Raw genomic sequence first — 16,753 nt, forward strand, 5'->3', positions numbered from 1 at the left:
CTTGTTTATGAAAGTAAAACTAACTTCATCATTTTAAGAAGCACATTATAGACAGGAGGAAAATAAAGGTACAATTTCCATCCTTCCCTCCAAGTGCCACCCTCTGGGGAAAAACCAGTGTGAAGGGCTGATATGTGTCCTTCTGAAACTTTTTTTTTCTCTGCATGTACACTCAGTTTTATTCTTTTAAAATGAGATCACAGAACACTGTTCATACGCAATTGTTATTCTTTTTGCAAAGTTAACTTCATTTAGTTGGTTTTCTCTTTAGTCAGTGTTTCCCTTAGATGCATTTGAAGCTATGCAAACCTTAGCTTTATGCTGCATGAGGCATGTTAGGGGCTGGTAACCTGGAAGACAGAGGGTCTGTCCTGCTGGGGTGTGGCAGGAGACAGCATTTGTCCCTGGCTCTGCGAGCCTGCCCCCTCAGCATGGCTATTCTAGGGCCTAGACTCCTGTTCTAGGGCCCTGTTTATAAGACCTTGCTGAGCATTCCCGGGGAGGCTGGTCAGGATCTCGAGTGGGTGGGGTGTAAACCAGAGCCCCGTGAATAGAAGTTCAGAACCGCCTGAGATCACGCGTAGTCACTTGTTTTTGATTCGCTCATTCAATAAGTGAACGAGTTGCATATCCCTGGGTTGTCAACACTGGGCCAGATCCTGGGGGCACAGTAGTGAGCAAACGTAAGTGGGGCCCCTCTTCCCAGAGCTTCCAGGCTGGAGGAGCCAGACATTTATCCACTAATCACATCCATCAGGACGTGAAGTACAATTTGAGGTGAGATTTGTGAATAAGTGCAACGTGTTTCCGGGAGTCTGGGTCTCTCCTAAGCTGGGGGCTGCCAAGCCTTCCTGGGGAAGTGATGCCAAGAGGCAGGGATTGAGGGTTAACTGGAAGGCAGTGGAGGGAGGCCAGGGTTTGGGGGGAGCGTGGACTTGTGAAGAGCTGGCTGGGCTGTGGGGTGAGTAAGGAGGGTGACCCTTCCCTCTCCCCATCTCCCTCCGTCCTCTGCCTGCCCATCCAGGTGGAGCTGAAGGGACACAGGCCCCACCCATGAAGGCTGATATGGGCGGTGCTGGCTGGGCAGATTTTGGTGGCAGGGGTGGGATAGAAATGAGACAAGGGAATTAAGGAAGGGGTGCCCAGAGAACCACTAGCCCACAGCAGAGGCCCTGAAGGAGAAACCACTTTTTTATCCCAGGCTGGCCTCCCACTGTGACTTCAGGCAAATCTCTGAGCTTCGCAGGTTACCAGCACCATGGAATGAATCATTGCATCCCTCTCCATTTGGTGTGGATCCCTTATGTAAAAATGCAGACAGCACTAGGTACCCCGGAGACAAGAGCAGAATAAGTTGGTTTTATACAGTTCTGCAGGCCCAGAGACGAAAGATAAATAAGAGGTAATTATGGTTATTAAGACTAAAGGATTTTGCAAGTAGGGCCGATGAAGGGAGGTGAAGAGATCTGGTGTATGCAGTTTGCCGAGGAGGCTGGAGAAGCCCTTGGTGTCGATCTGCTGGGATGTGAAGGCTGAGGATGACTCGGAAGGTGTGAGGTTGTCGTCCCCCCTGGCCCTCAGTTTCAGTGACAGCAGGAGGAGGAAGCTGGATTGAGACGGAGACAAGGAGTGGGATTCCGTCATGGGAAGGACTTGTGCTCAGAAGTGTTTTGGATTCAGGAGTGGGGCCAGAGATGGGATGCGACCTAGCTTTTCCTAGGTGATGCTAACAAGAACAAGGGTACCCACCTGTTGGTGGTTAGAGGCAAGTTGAGGGTCCCACTGACTCTGAAATTCCTTCCAGCCCATTTATGGTCCAGCACGGAGGCCACGTTTTATTATTTTTTAAAGTTTTGTTTATTTATTTTTGGCTGCACTGGGTCTTTGTTGCTGGAGCAGGCCTCCTCTAGTTGCAGTGAGTAGGGGCTTTCTCCAGTTGCGGTGTGTGGCCGTCTCATTTTGCCGGCCTCTCTTGTTGCGGAGCTTGGGCTGTAGGGCGCGTGGGCTTCAGCAGTTGCGGCTTCTGGGCTCTAAAGTGAGGGCTCAGTAGTTGTGGTACACGAGCTCACTTGTCCCACAGCGTGTGAGATCCTCCCGGACCAGGGATCGAACCCATGTCTCCTGTATCGGCAGATGGATTTTTAACCACCGGACCACCAGGGACGCCCGAGACCACACTTTAGCTATCACATTCAGGCTGAGGGTGGGAGAGAGGCAGATTATCACAAGGAAAGGCCTGGAATCTTGGTTTTCACCCGCCTCCAATGGGACGCCTTTAGCTTCAAAAGGAGTTCGTGGACTTCCCACTTGCCAGGCTGACCCCCTCCTCGCCCTGTGTTCCCTGCCTTTGGCTTTGGGACAGCTGGTTTATGGATTGTCGATAAGCTAGAGATTCTGTTCATTGCTCAGCAGATGCACTTCCAGAACCTGCACACACAGTCTCACTCCCCTTCCTTAAAAAAAAAAAACCCATTCATATTTAATTCAGTGATTCTAAACACAAGGAGTCGGACATGACTGAGTGACTGGACTGAACTGAAACAGCTCCCATACCATCCTGTCTCCCCACACTGTGATCCATCACCGTCTCCCTTAATGCCCGTACCTGCTAAATTAATCTTTATGGCTTATCAGCTAGAAGACTGCCAGAGGATCAAGCTGAGTATCTCTCAAGTTACGTCATGGGCGCTCACACCTGCCAGCTCTTTCTGACTGTTCAGATGGGCGTGCGCCTTCCCTCTTGCGGCTCCGTGTGTTCCTTGTCTTCAGCTGTCTGTCACTTCCACAGTGAGAAAATTTGTTCAGCCGTTCCCAGGGGGACGGGGAGGAAGGGAGAGGGACATCTGGGCTCTAATGAACTCCCTTGGGGAGTCACCACTGGGAAGCTTTGATTATTAGGGTACAAGAGGGTGCTGGCTTCATGGGCGCAAACTAACCCTGGCCTGGGGCCACTGCACCTCAGGCGGAGGCCAGGGGAAACCTCACTTTTGTTCTTCATCTGTCCGCGTCTGCCCTTCCCTCCCTGGGTGATTGGGGTGGCCTAGGACCCAGGTGCAGTGACCTCACACCCGACCTGGTCCAGTTCCTCTTTACAACACAAATACTCTTGTCCAGACTTTAAGCCAGTGACAGTTCATGTTTTTTCAGGAGTAGTTGAGAGCCTACCTGGGAAATCCTATATATATTAAGTTTTATATAAATATAGTAAGAAATATACACATATTTACTTATAAATCACCCAGCAAGTTGCCTAGCAGATGAGCAGGTACCCAAGAGATGGTGGAGTCCTAATATTCAGAGAAGGATGGTGAAGCTTCAGAATCCAGCTTCTGGCTTTTGTCGGCTGGGGATGGAAGGCGCTGCCGCCCCCAGACAGCCCTCTGTGATGAGCAGTGTTAACCACGGCAGACTGCATTGTTTTCAGAGACTCCATAAGGAGATGCCCCTCAGCTTGGAGGACCTGGAGGATGTGTTTGATGCCCTGGATGCTGATGGCAATGGCTTTCTGACCCCAGAGGAGTTCACCACTGGATTTAGTAAGTTCTGATGGGTCTGGGGCCCCAGGGTATGGGTCGGCCTAAAGCCTTGGGTTTCCCGGGTGGTGCTAGTGGCAAAGAAACCGCCTCCCAATGCAGGAGATATAAGAGATGCGGGTTGGATCCCTGGGTCGGGAAGATTCTCTGGAGGAGGAAATGGTAACCCACTCCAGTATTCTTGCCTGGAGAATCCCATGGACAGAGGAGCCTGGCGGGTGACAGTCCGGGGAGTCGCAGACTTGGACACTGAGAGTCTGAGCATAGAGCCCTAGAAGGGGCAGTTCTGCTCCACCATCTCCGAGGCCCTGTGTTGGACACGCTTTCCTGCCTCTCAGAGTTTCCAGACTGTGGGTCATTTGTTCTCTTTTCATGTGCCCACCATCCCTGCGCACGCCACTGCCCCTTTGGTGCCCAGCCCCTGGAGAATGGCAAGGAGTGAGCAGAGAAGCTCTGAGGGGAGGCCTGGCATAAGAGGGGAGCTGAGATGGGGTTTCCAGCCTGTCTGGGACCACAGAGTGGGAGGCTTAGACGGCTCATCGCACCCTGGCTGGCTGAGTCTTCCAGGGTGAGGGGCACCAGCTTTCAGACGAATTTGTAAAGGGTTTGAATAGACCAGTTGTTCTCAGTGACCAGGAGGGAAAGAACTGAGATCATGAATGATATTTAAAAAAACAAAAGCAAACAGATACACCATCAGATCTGATACTGATCAGATATTGATTAGAACAAATACAGGTCAGATAAACCACCATACATCTGCCTCCTTCCAGGAAGCTTGTATTTGCTTGGAAATCTCTGCTGCCTTTCCTGACCTTCAGAAATTTATAACTGACTTGTAATGTGAAGCACAGTTATACTGATGGCCAGGAGGACTAGGTGGTAACACAAAGCACAGGGAGTCGGGCTGCTGGAGTGTGATGGAGGGGATGGTCTTATTTAGAGAAGGAATCCATGAAGAGATGATCTGAAGCCAGCCTTTAAAGTTTTGAGAACTACAAAATGCCATAGTACGTGCCATGCACTCCGCCTTTCCCAGGTTCTAGCATCTCTGGCAGAATCTCATCCAAGTAGGAGAGACACAGAATCCAGAGCGTGTCATTCAAAGATCTTTGCTATGAAGGTCTGATCTCTCTTTTTTGTCTCTCGGCTGAACCGCGAGTGATTCCTGGCCTGAGAAAGTGAAGGTCCCCCTTGGTGAGCGTTGCCTAATTCAGACCCTTGTGCCCACGTGTCCCCCAGGTCACTTCTTCTTCAGCCAGAATAACCCAAGTCAGGAGGATGCAGGGGAGCAGCCGGCCCAGCGCCAGGAGGAGAAGGTGTATCAGAGCAGAGGGGACGAGGACCTGGTCGACATGGACGAAGATGAGGAAGCCCAGTTCCAGACCCTCATGGACAGACTTGGAGCCCAGAAGGTTTTGGAAGAGTAAGTGGTGACCATGACCTGGGGGGTGGGGCCCAGCCCAGGGACAGCCTCTCCTTCTGCCCCCTTCCACCTTAATGCTCATGAAGCCCTCAGCCAGGTCCCAGGTCTCTGCTTCCAGCTAGACCACCGACTCAGTGCAGCCTGCCCTTGGCCATGACCTGGCTGGGTGCTAGGATTTAGGGCTCTGTCCCTGCTTTTTGCATTATTTTCACAGGAAACACCCTGATCCCCTAATCTCTCACTCTCTGCTGTTTGTAATCAGCACGGCCCTTGGCTTAGTATCCTTCACTTTAGGGGTGCTCACCCACCGGAGGGTAGTGCCAGGCCTTGAGGGTTTTCAGTGCATTGCACCTGAGGCTTCCTGTCACCGCCTGCTCACCTGCATCTCCACCTCCGCTGGGTCCCTGGGTTTGCAGTGCATCCCTTGTGCTTCTGCCAAAGGCACCTTATATGGACAGGACTGCATGTCTGATCCCTTAGCCAAACCAAACCTGTTCTGGAAGCTAAGGTGGGAGGTGGACCTGTTTTTACCAGCTCGTCACTTGGGCGATCAGTAACTCAGCTGAAAATTTTAGATGGTTGCCACTTCAAATCAAACATAATACTCCCATTTTTTTCCTTTTTGGCACAAAGTATTTTGTAAGAAAGAGACACATAAATGTAAGCCCAGGCATTTTCAGTGAAATGAAATCAAGGGATGTCGTAACAGGTGGAAACTAGACAGAGGCCTGAGAAACGTGGAACGACTTCTGTCCCCATTGCCATCATCACCTTTTGCCTCTTCGTGTTGGGATCTCTGGGTCCTGGGTTGGGAGTGAGCTTCATCAGGGGCCGGAATGTCCTGATGATTGGAGCTGCTGTGTCTGGAGCTTGGAAAGAGGAAGACTATGGAGGAAAAGATGAAGAGGAAGAAGAGAGTGGAATCCACACACCGTGTGCGCCGAGACAGCGCGTGCAACTCAGGGAGAGTGGTCTCCACACACCGTGTGCGCCGAGACAGCGCGTGTAACTCAGGGAGAGTGGTCTCCACACACCGCGTGCGCCGAGACAGCGCGTGCAACTCAGGGAGAGTGGTCTCCACACACCGTGTGCGCCGAGACAGCGCGTGTAACTCAGGGAGAGCGGTCTCCACACACGGTGTGCGCCGAGACAGCGCCTGTAACTCAGAGAGAGTGGTCTCCACGCACCGTGTGCGCCGAGACAGCGCGTGTAACTCAGAGAGAGGGGTCTCCACACACCGTGTGCGCCGAGACAGCGCGTGTAACTCAGAGAGAGTGGTCTCCACGCACCGCGTGCGCCGAGACAGCGCGTGTAACTCAGAGAGAGTGGTCTCCACACACCGCGTGCGCCGAGACAGCGCGTGTAACTCAGAGAGAGTGGTCTCCACACACCGCGTGCGCCGAGACAGCGCGTGTAACTCAGAGAGAGTGGTCTCCACACACCGCGTGCGCCGAGACAGCGCGTGTAACTCAGAGAGAGTGGTCTCCACGCACCGCGTGCGCCGAGACAGCGCGTGTAACTCAGAGAGAGTGGTCTCCACGCACCGTGTGCGCCGAGGCAGCGCGTGTAACTCAGAGAGAGGGGTCTCCACACACGGTGTGCGCCGAGACAGCGCGTGTAACTCAGAGAGAGGGGTCTCCACACACGGTGTGCGCCGAGACAGCGCGTGTAACTCACAGAGAGTGGTCTCCACACACCGCGTGCGCCGAGGCAGCGCGTGTAACTCAGAGAGAGGGGTCTCCACACACGGTGTGCGCCGAGACAGCGCGTGTAACTCAGAGAGAGTGGTCTCCACGCACCGTGTGCGCCGAGACAGCGCGTGTACCTCAGAGAGAGTGGTCTCCACACACCGTGTGCGCCGAGACAGCGCGTGTACCTCAGAGAGAGTGGTCTCCACACACCGTGTGCGCCGAGACAGCGCGTGTACCTCAGAGAGAGTGGTCTCCACACACCGTGTGCGCCGAGACAGCGCGTGTAACTCAGAGAGAGTGGTCTCCACGCACCGTGTGCGCCGAGACAGCGCGTATAACTCAGAGAGAGGGGTCTCCACACACGGTGTGCGCCGAGACAGCGCGTGTAACTCAGAGAGAGGGGTCTCCACGCACCGTGTGCGCCGAGACAGCGCGTGTAACTCAGAGAGAGTGGTCTCCACGCACCGTGTGCGCCGAGACAGCGCGTGTACCTCAGAGAGAGTGGTCTCCACGCACCGTGTGCGCCGAGACAGCGCGTGTACCTCAGAGAGAGTGGTCTCCACGCACCGTGTGCGCCGAGACAGCGCGTGTAACTCAGAGAGAGTGGTCTCCACGCACCGTGTGCGCCGAGACAGCGCGTGTAACTCAGAGAGAGGGGTCTCCACGCACCGTGTGCGCCGAGACAGCGCGTGTAACTCAGAGAGAGTGGTCTCCACGCACCGTGTGCGCCGAGACAGCGCGTGTAACTCAGAGAGAGGGGTCTCCACGCACCGTGTGCGCCGAGACAGCGCGTGTAACTCAGAGAGAGGGGTCTCCACACACGGTGTGCGCCGAGACAGCGCGTGTAACTCAGAGAGAGTGGTCTCCACACACCGCGTGCGCCGAGACAGCGCGTGTACCTCAGAGAGAGTGGTCTGCACACACCGTGTGCGCCGAGGCAGCGCGTGTAACTCAGAGAGAGGGGTCTCCACACACGGTGTGCGCCGAGACAGCGCGTGTAACTCAGAGAGAGGGGTCTCCACGCACCGTGTGCGCCGAGACAGCGCGTGTACCTCAGAGAGAGTGGTCTCCACGCACCGTGTGCGCCGAGACAGCGCGTGTACCTCAGAGAGAGTGGTCTCCACGCACCGTGTGCGCCGAGACAGCGCGTGTAACTCAGAGAGAGTGGTCTCCACGCACCGTGTGCGCCGAGACAGCGCCTGTAACTCAGAGAGAGGGGTCTCCACACACGGTGTGCGCCGAGACAGCGCCTGTAACTCAGAGAGAGGGGTCTCCACACACGGTGTGCGCCGAGACAGCGCCTGTAACTCAGAGAGAGGGGTCTCCACACACGGTGTGCGCCGAGACAGCGCCTGTAACTCAGAGAGAGGGGTCTCCACACACGGTGTGCGCCGAGACAGCGCCTGTAACTCAGAGAGAGGGGTCTCCACGCACCGTGTGCGCCGAGACAGCGCGTGTAACTCAGAGAGAGTGGTCTCCACGCACCGTGTGCGCCGAGACAGCGCGTGTACCTCAGAGAGAGTGGTCTCCACGCACCGTGTGCGCCGAGACAGCGCGTGTACCTCAGAGAGAGTGGTCTCCACGCACCGTGTGCGCCGAGACAGCGCGTGTAACTCAGAGAGAGGGGTCTCCACGCACCGTGTGCGCCGAGACAGCGCGTGTAACTCAGAGAGAGTGGTCTCCACGCACCGTGTGCGCCGAGACAGCGCGTGTAACTCAGAGAGAGGGGTCTCCACGCACCGTGTGCGCCGAGACAGCGCGTGTAACTCAGAGAGAGGGGTCTCCACACACGGTGTGCGCCGAGACAGCGCGTGTAACTCAGAGAGAGTGGTCTCCACACACCGCGTGCGCCGAGACAGCGCGTGTACCTCAGAGAGAGTGGTCTGCACACACCGTGTGCGCCGAGGCAGCGCGTGTAACTCAGAGAGAGGGGTCTCCACACACGGTGTGCGCCGAGACAGCGCGTGTAACTCAGAGAGAGTGGTCTCCACGCACCGTGTGCGCCGAGACAGCGCGTGTACCTCAGAGAGAGTGGTCTCCACGCACCGTGTGCGCCGAGACAGCGCGTGTACCTCAGAGAGAGTGGTCTCCACGCACCGTGTGCGCCGAGACAGCGCGTGTAACTCAGAGAGAGTGGTCTCCACGCACCGTGTGCGCCGAGACAGCGCGTGTAACTCAGAGAGAGGGGTCTCCACACACGGTGTGCGCCGAGACAGCGCGTGTAACTCAGAGAGAGGGGTCTCCACACACGGTGTGCGCCGAGACAGCGCCTGTAACTCAGAGAGAGGGGTCTCCACACACGGTGTGCGCCGAGACAGCGCCTGTAACTCAGAGAGAGGGATCTCCACACACGGTGTGCGCCGAGACAGCGCCTGTAACTCAGAGAGAGGGGTCTCCACACACGGTGTGCGCCGAGACAGCGCCTGTAACTCAGAGAGAGGGGTCTCCACACACCGTGTGCGCCGAGACAGCGCCTGTAACTCAGAGAGAGGGGTCTCCACACACCGTGTGCGCCGAGACAGCGCGTGTAACTCAGAGAGAGGGGTCTCCACACACCGCGTGCGCCGAGACAGCGCGTGTAACTCAGAGAGAGGGGTCTCCACACACCGCGTGCGCCGAGACAGCGCGTGTAACTCAGAGAGAGTGGTCTCCACACACCGCGTGCGCCGAGACAGCGCGTGTAACTCAGAGAGAGTGGTCTCCACACACCGCGTGCGCCGAGACAGCGCGTGTAACTCAGAGAGAGTGGTCTCCACACACCGTGTGCGCCGAGACAGCGCGTGTAACTCAGAGAGAGTGGTCTCCACACACCGTGTGCGCCGAGACAGCGCGTGTAACTCAGAGAGAGTGGTCTCCACACACCGTGTGCGCCGAGACAGCGCGTGTAACTCAGAGCATCTTCTAGGTTGTGGCAGAGCTGAGACAGGCTGGTGAGAGCATGGGCAGGCCAGAGGGGACACCAGACCTCACATCTCCACGGACAAGAGGCCAGAGCCCAGTGACCATGCCCACGACCCTGTGAAGCCTTGTCCTGGAGGAAGGGGAGCAGAGGGCTGTGTGGGGGCCAAGGGACTGTCATGAATGCCTGGCGTGTCTCTGTCCACTCATCACTTCCGGGCCAGCCACCTTACAGAGGCTGCCCGGAGGACCTCTGTCAAGGGCCCTGGGCAGGGCTGAGCCCACATGATGGCTCCTGCAGAAGAGAAGGTTCCAGGGAAGAGTCAAACAGCGGACAAAACCAACGCACAGGGTAGGGGGCCTGGGGACTCCCTGGTGGCCAGTGGATAGGAGCCTGCCTGCCAGTGCAGGAGACGTGGGCTCGACCCTGGTCCAGGGAGATCCCACATGCCTCGGAGCAACGAAGCCTGTGCTCTAGAACCCGTGAGCCACAGCTACCGAGTCTGCGTGCTGCAACTTCCAACACCTCCATGCTGTAAGGGCCCAAGAGCCACAACTACTGAAACCAGCATGCCCTAGAGCCCCACACCGCAACTACTGAGCCCGTGTGCTGCAACTACTGAGCCTGTGTGCCCTAGAGCCCGTGCTCTGCAACAGGGGAAGCCTCCGCAATGAGACTAAACATCACAGCGAAGAGTAACCCCAGCCTGTGCATGGCAATGAAGACCCAGCACAGCCGAAAATAAATAAAATTATATGTCTGTGTGTGTGTGTGTATATATATATATATATATATATATATATTAAGATGGTGCCCGGGCATTGCAGTTTTCATTTAAGTTAAACACTGTAACAATGGGGGGACCGTCCAGACCGCAGGACCCCAGACGTGGAAGCAAAAGAGGCTGGGAAAATTTCAGAGATCTTTAAAGATCTCACCAATCAAGATGACATCTTATTGGTTTGTGTGTTGTTCTGGAAGCCGGGAGATGGATGGACTGACCACCTGGAACCCCTTCTCACCCCCTACCCCTACATCCTTTCAAGAGAGTGACCCTGGCCTGGTCTAGACGTGGTAGGCAGAACACCCGGACTCCCAACTTTTCTCAGTGCTCCAATTGGCTGAGTAATTGGGCAGCTGATCAGCCTTGGCTTATCTTTCGTCCAGGGTTCAGAGATTTGTTCCTTTTCCAGAAATTTGGGGCTTCCTAGGTGACACAGTGGTGAAGAATCTGCCTGCCAATTCATAAGAAGCAAGAGACATGGGTTCGATGTCTGGGTTGGGATGATCATCTGGAGAAGGAAATGGCAACCCATTCCAGTATTCTTGACTGAAAAATCCCATGGACAGAGGAGCCTGGGAGGCTACAGCTCATAAGGGCAAAAAGAGTTGGACATGACTGAGTGACTACCCAATACGCAAAAAAAAAGTAAAAATGATGTAACCACAACTAGGTGGTTCAAAAAGCTTTGAAGAGCATCACGAGGTCTGCTAATTTCAGAGGAGGCTCAAGCCCAAATGGCTCACTGCCAGGTTCCAACAGGAACCTGAGGGATGCAAACAGACAGACATTGGCCAGTGAGGTACATCTTTAGTTTATAATGCATTTACTTCATGAGGGGCAACCTGCCAGTGATGGAAGGTCACTGTGGTATCACTCTGAGACCCTTAGTTTCAGAACCCTCTGTGCCATCTCCATTGTATCTACAGCACAGTAGAGCAATTGTTATGCCCTGAGTCCGGTCCCCCCATACTGGTAGAATAAGACACTTGCAGCAATGCAAAAGCAAGAATGGGGTTTATTTCTAGCTCGAGCTAGGGCTCATGCCTCCTCCAGGGCAGTGGAGTGCGGACTAGAGCCCCGAGCCCAGGTCACAGCGGTTTTTATAGTCTAAGATTACATAAGCGCCTATTTTTGTTCAAAAGATCAAGCTGGCAGAAGCTCATTGGCCAGTTCATGCGCGCGCAGAAGCTCATTGGCCAGTTTATGCCTGCGCGGGGTTTTTCTGGGGGATTTCCCTTTTTCCTCTGATTGGCCTGATTTTTGGCTCCGGCGGGACTTTTCTAGGGAGGAGTTTCTTAATTTTGGCTCCCGCGGGATCTTCTTAGGGAGGAGTTTCTGTGAACTTAGCCTCCACCCTGTCTCCAGGAAATCGAAATTTAGGCCTAAGCAAGGTCTCAGGCCTATCCTGGCTACTCAGATGTTAGGGCTCCTAACACAATGACCACATGTTCTTGGGGGGTGGGGTGGGAATGGAACTCATGCTGGAAAACAGGGAGGCTTCTTACCTCCCCTTATCTCATTTCCAGAATTTCTCATGTCATCCAATTCAGTGCTACATTTTCAACAAGTAATAGATACTTGTTGGATGGGTGGGTGGATGGGTAGATGGATGGATGGATGTCTGGATGGATGGATGCGTGGGTGGGTGGGTGGATGGATGTTTGGATGGATGGGTGGATGGGTGGATAGATGGATGCGTGGGTGGATGAATGGGTGGGTGGATGGATTATTGGTCTAGATGAGTTGGTGGATGTTTGGATAGAATGGAACAAGGAAAGGAAAGAGAGAGGGACAGACAATCAGATAGATGATCAGATAACTGACCAGAGCCAGCCTTGTTTCTCGGTAAGCCTCCTCTCTGCTTGGTGCAGAGAGTAATATCTACGCCCCAGGCACATTGCTAACATGGCACCATCAAGTATTACTTTTGAATAAAATTTCTCAGATATCATGCTTGTTATACAAGCACAGGGGATTTTATTCTTTATCCTGAGGGCCCCTGGTTGTAGCTACCTTCGGATCATAGTGGCTTTGGAATTTAATGGACTGCAAATCAGATTGTTCTCTGGCTGTCTGTTTGATCACTGGCTGTAGACTGCTGAATCTCTCCAGAGGGAGAGCGGGGGCCATGGTGTGCCGCCTCCCACCCCTCCCCTCCCTGATCACCTGTATGTCTCTGCTAAGTGCACGCACGTGGGCCCAGGGTGCTGGCCGGGGCGGCGTGGCGCGGTTCTGGGCTCACGGCTCTGCGTCTGTCTCTGCCTGCTCCGGCCTCCTCACTCTCCTCTGTCTCCCGGCGCGCACGCAGCTCTCAGACTTGCTCCTTCCCTTCCTCTTGCCCGTCAGTCACGCCGCTGCCTCCGGGCCCCAGCGGGGCGCAGTGTCTTCCCTTCCATTCCCTGCAGTGACAGTCGATTTCCGCCACCCATCAGCCGACACGTCTTTCCCTCTCAGCCGTGAGGACTGTCCTTCCTGGGGCGACAGGTCTTCTTCAGCTCCACGACGCCTGTCCTCACAAGCACTGGGCTCCTGTCCTCCCTGCTTCCTTGCGTGGGGCCAGTAGGAGTCCAGCACAGGACCAGACAGGCCCGAGCTTGCCTCCTGGCTCCACCGCCTCACAGCTGAGTGACCTGAGCTGTCCATTCACCCCTCTCCCTCCGTCTCCTCACCCGTCAGCGGGGGTGTTAGCAGCACCTGCCTCACAGGGGACTGGAGGATGTTCATAGAGCAGGTGGCATGCAGCAAGCACTCAATAAATGCCAGCCCCTGACATCACTGTCCCGACCACAGTGATGATGCTCTGGCTGCCCCTGTCGCCCTCGGGGCCTCGGGGTGTCCCAGAAAGCCCCGTGTCCACGTTCCCACCTCAATGCTCCTTTTTCTCTCACAGTGAAGCTGATGTCAAGCAGCTCTGGCTGCAACTCAAGAAGGATGAGCCTCACTTACTGTCCAACTTTGAGGATTTCCTGACCAGAATCTTCTCGCAGCTCCTAGAAGCCCACGAGGAGAAGAACGAGCTGGAGTGCGCCCTGAAAAAGTGAGTACCCGTGTCAGCCCACCCTCTGCACAGACACGTGCAAACCAGGAACACCCCTTCTGTCTTATATCCAGCGATGCTGCCTTTCGGTCATCCACCTGAGCTGGGCCTGAGCTCGAGCTGACACCATGTGTATGTTTCTAAGCACTGGTTCACGTGTACTAAGCCCTTAGCCGTGCTTGGCACTGTGCTGTCTTGTCTACACAACTCATTCGGATATTTATCATCATTCACATTTTACAGATAGGGAAATCGAGGCAGTGGAAGGCTAAGTAACGCGCCCCCAGAATTCACAGCATGTAAGAGGCAGTGTGTATTCAGTTAGGCCAGATAGGCTGGTACCCAAGACCCATTAGAAACCACCCTACCTGCCTCTGGGCAGTAGGGCCCCAGCGTTTGGGACCTCAGGCTGGGAGGAGTCCCAGCCTCACTGAATAACAGTAGGTCCCAGCGCCTCCTGTGTGCATGTTGGAAACGGAACCGGGAAGTCAGGACCTCTGGGTTTGGGCCATGTGTAGCTTTCCAGCCAGCTAGCTCTGTGACCTTACTCTGCTCTCTTGGCCTCTCTGGGTTTCGGTTTTTCTCACCTGTAAAATGAGGGGTTGGATTATTTTCTGCTCCTCATCACTCCGTCTCTGACCCCAGCCTTGACCACCCACAAGGAGCCACAGGAAAGTCAGGTGACACCCCAGAGGGCCTAACAGTTCCCTTGTTCCCTAGGGAGGCGGGGGGCCTGAGTGGCCGCAGTGGCCCAGCTCAGGGCTTAGAAGCTTCCCTGCAGGGGGTCCCTCTGTGGCCTGTACCCCCACAGGGAGAGACTTACTTCAGAGGCTTTCAGTCCTCACGTCCATCTCTAAGTGGCCTCCATTCGTGCTTTTGTCCCAGTTTAATGATGGTTATAAAGTTCGTGAGCCGAAAGTCAAGGTCACTGTCGGCTGTGTGGGAGAAACTAGTTCAGCAAGGAGTTCTAGCCCTCTGTGTCCACATCCTGGCCCGCCCCCCTGCCCCGGGTCAGCTGATGGAGTCCACCCTCAGCCGGGGGGGGGCGTTCACTGAACTGTCTGGCAGGCAATCTCCCAGAGGCCTGTAGCAAGCAGAGCACTGAAGCGGGACAGGAGCAGCCCGAGCTCCGCCCGAGCACTGCACCGACCAGCTGTGTGGCCTCAGGCGATGCGCTCTCCCTCTCTGTGCTCCTGGTTCCTTCCTGGCAGCGTCAGAGAACAGGATTGGTGCTGTTTACATTTTCCGATGGAGACTCATCAGAAGAAATGCACCCGGCTTTGGAGCTCGCACACACTTGCGTGTGTGAGTAACTGAAGCCAAAGCTTCATGAAACACGCTCACTCTCCTTACACGCGACGAGCTCTGAGGCTTTCTATTCCGGAGCACGTGCGTTCTCAGTCGTGTCTGACTCTTTGTGACCCCATGGATTGTAGCCCACCAGCCTTCTCTGTCCATGGGATTTTTCCCAAGCAAGAATACAGGAATGGGTCGCCGTTTCCTCCTCCAGGGGATCTTCCTGACCCAGGGATTGAGCTGTGTCTCCTGCATTGGCAGACGAGTTCTTTTCCTAGGAAGCCCAGCAATAAGAAATACACAGTAGGTCCCATTGGAGTCTCTGTGTTCTCTTCTCTTCCCTTCAAGAAAGAAAAAGCATTCATCATATCCTGCTTCCCGGCTCTACCTGAATGAGGTGATCCCTGGAGGTCCTTGTAGCTCAAGTCAAACAAGAGACTGAAACCCCAGAAGGATCAGTTCAGTTGCTCAGTTGTGTCTGACTCTACGACCCCATGGACTGCAGCACGCCAGGCTTCTCTGTCCTTCACCAACTCCTAGAGCTCGCTCAAACTCATGTCCATCGAGTCAGTGATGCCATCCAACCATCTCATCCTCTGTTGTCCCCTTCTCCCACCTTCAATCTTTCCCAGCATCAGGGTCTTTTCCAATGAGTCGGCTTTTCACATCAGGTGGCCAAAATATTGGAGTTTCAGCTTCAACATCAGTCCTTCCAATGAACACTCAGGACTGATTTCCTTTAGGCTTGACTGGTTGGATCTCCTTGCAGTCTAAGGGACTCTCAAGAGTCTTCTTCAACACCACAGTTCAAAAGCATCAATTCTTTGACACTCAGCTTTCTTCATAGTCCAACTCTCACATCCATACATGACTACTGGAAAGACCATAGCTCTGACTAGACAGATCTTTGTTGGCATATAATGTCTCTGCTTTTTAATATGCTGTCTAGGTTGGTCATAAGTTTTCCTCCAAGGATACAGAAGGATACTGGAGAAGGAAATGGCAACCCACTCCAGTATTCTTGCCTAGAGAATCCTGTGGATGGAGGAGCCTGGTGGGCTGCTGTCCATAGGGTCGCACAGAGTTAGACACGACTGAAGTGACTTAGCAGCAGCAGCAACAGAAAGATACAGAATAGTTAAATGGGAGGCTTTACAAATAGCTCAGGTGAGGCCAAGTGATGCTGAGACATCTAGGTGACGAGTTTGGGAGTTTGGACTTGTTTGAGGGAGGGGCATACTCTGTTAGCAAGAAAAGGAGGTCTGGAGAATTGTTTTTTTTTTTTTTTTTAATATTTATTTGGCTGTCCCGGATCTTAGTTATGGCACAAGGAATCTTTAGTTATGGCACGTGGGATCTAGTTCCCTGACCAGGGATCAAACCCGGGCTCCCTGCATTGGGAGCACAGAATCTTAGCGATTGGACACCAGGAAAGTTCCCTGGGGGAATGGTTTGATTTGGGCTGGAGTCGGGGGAACCCTGATGACTGTCAGAGCATCTCCCAGGCTCCCCCATGAGCCTGTCCAGGGTCTAACTCATCACTCTTATCTGGGACATGCATGTCACCCAGAGAGGGTGACAAGGCTTGACTGCTGTGGGCCACCCGGGGCTGGGCACCAGGGCACGGTCGCGTGTGACTAGTAGCTGGCATGTAAGAGATGTGGGTTCGATCCCTGGGTCGGGAAGATCCCCTGAATGAGGAAATGGCAACCCACTCTAGTATTCTCACCTGGAGAATCCTGTGGACGCAGGAGCCTGGTGGGCCACAGTTCGTGGGGTTGCAGAAGCGTCGGACACGACTGAAGCAGCTTAGCATGCCCACACAACGGGCACGTACTCTGTGCCAGGCTGAGCTGGGCAAATGGAACACAGAGTCCCCATCTCTGAGGCGTTCACAATCACGCCCAGGAGGCAGAGCCGACCAGAAAACCCCTGGGCTGTTGAAACACTCGACAGCGTTGCCATTGGCAGCAGCAGTAGCCTCGGCTTCCTCCTCCTTTTCCGAACCACACACCTTGGTTCTCTCTCCCATGGGGCCCAGAGAAATACGACTAACCTGGGGGCACCCCTGGCCCCAGCTCCCAGGC

General features: G+C 54.6%; 1 protein-coding gene across 6 annotated transcripts in view; it reads left to right on the forward strand.

The window, feature by feature from the left end:
- The window catches only part of CRACR2A (calcium release activated channel regulator 2A), a 131,888-nt gene that overhangs the window by 60,206 nt on the left and 54,929 nt on the right, over positions 1–16,753 (forward strand). For all 6 annotated transcript variants that reach the window (XM_055394430.2, XM_055394432.2, XM_055394429.2 and 3 more), the window contains 3 exons: positions 3,425–3,536; positions 4,776–4,959; positions 13,224–13,370. In XM_055394430.2, the coding sequence (XP_055250405.2) occupies positions 3,425–3,536; positions 4,776–4,959; positions 13,224–13,370 (443 nt within the window). The remainder of the gene's footprint in view (positions 1–3,424; positions 3,537–4,775; positions 4,960–13,223; positions 13,371–16,753) is intronic.

The sequence above is a fragment of the Moschus berezovskii genome, chromosome 6 (assembly GCF_049115385.1).
Source record: "Moschus berezovskii isolate FMDL1 chromosome 6, NW_MosBer_1.0, whole genome shotgun sequence".
NCBI lineage: Eukaryota > Metazoa > Chordata > Mammalia > Artiodactyla > Moschidae > Moschus > Moschus berezovskii.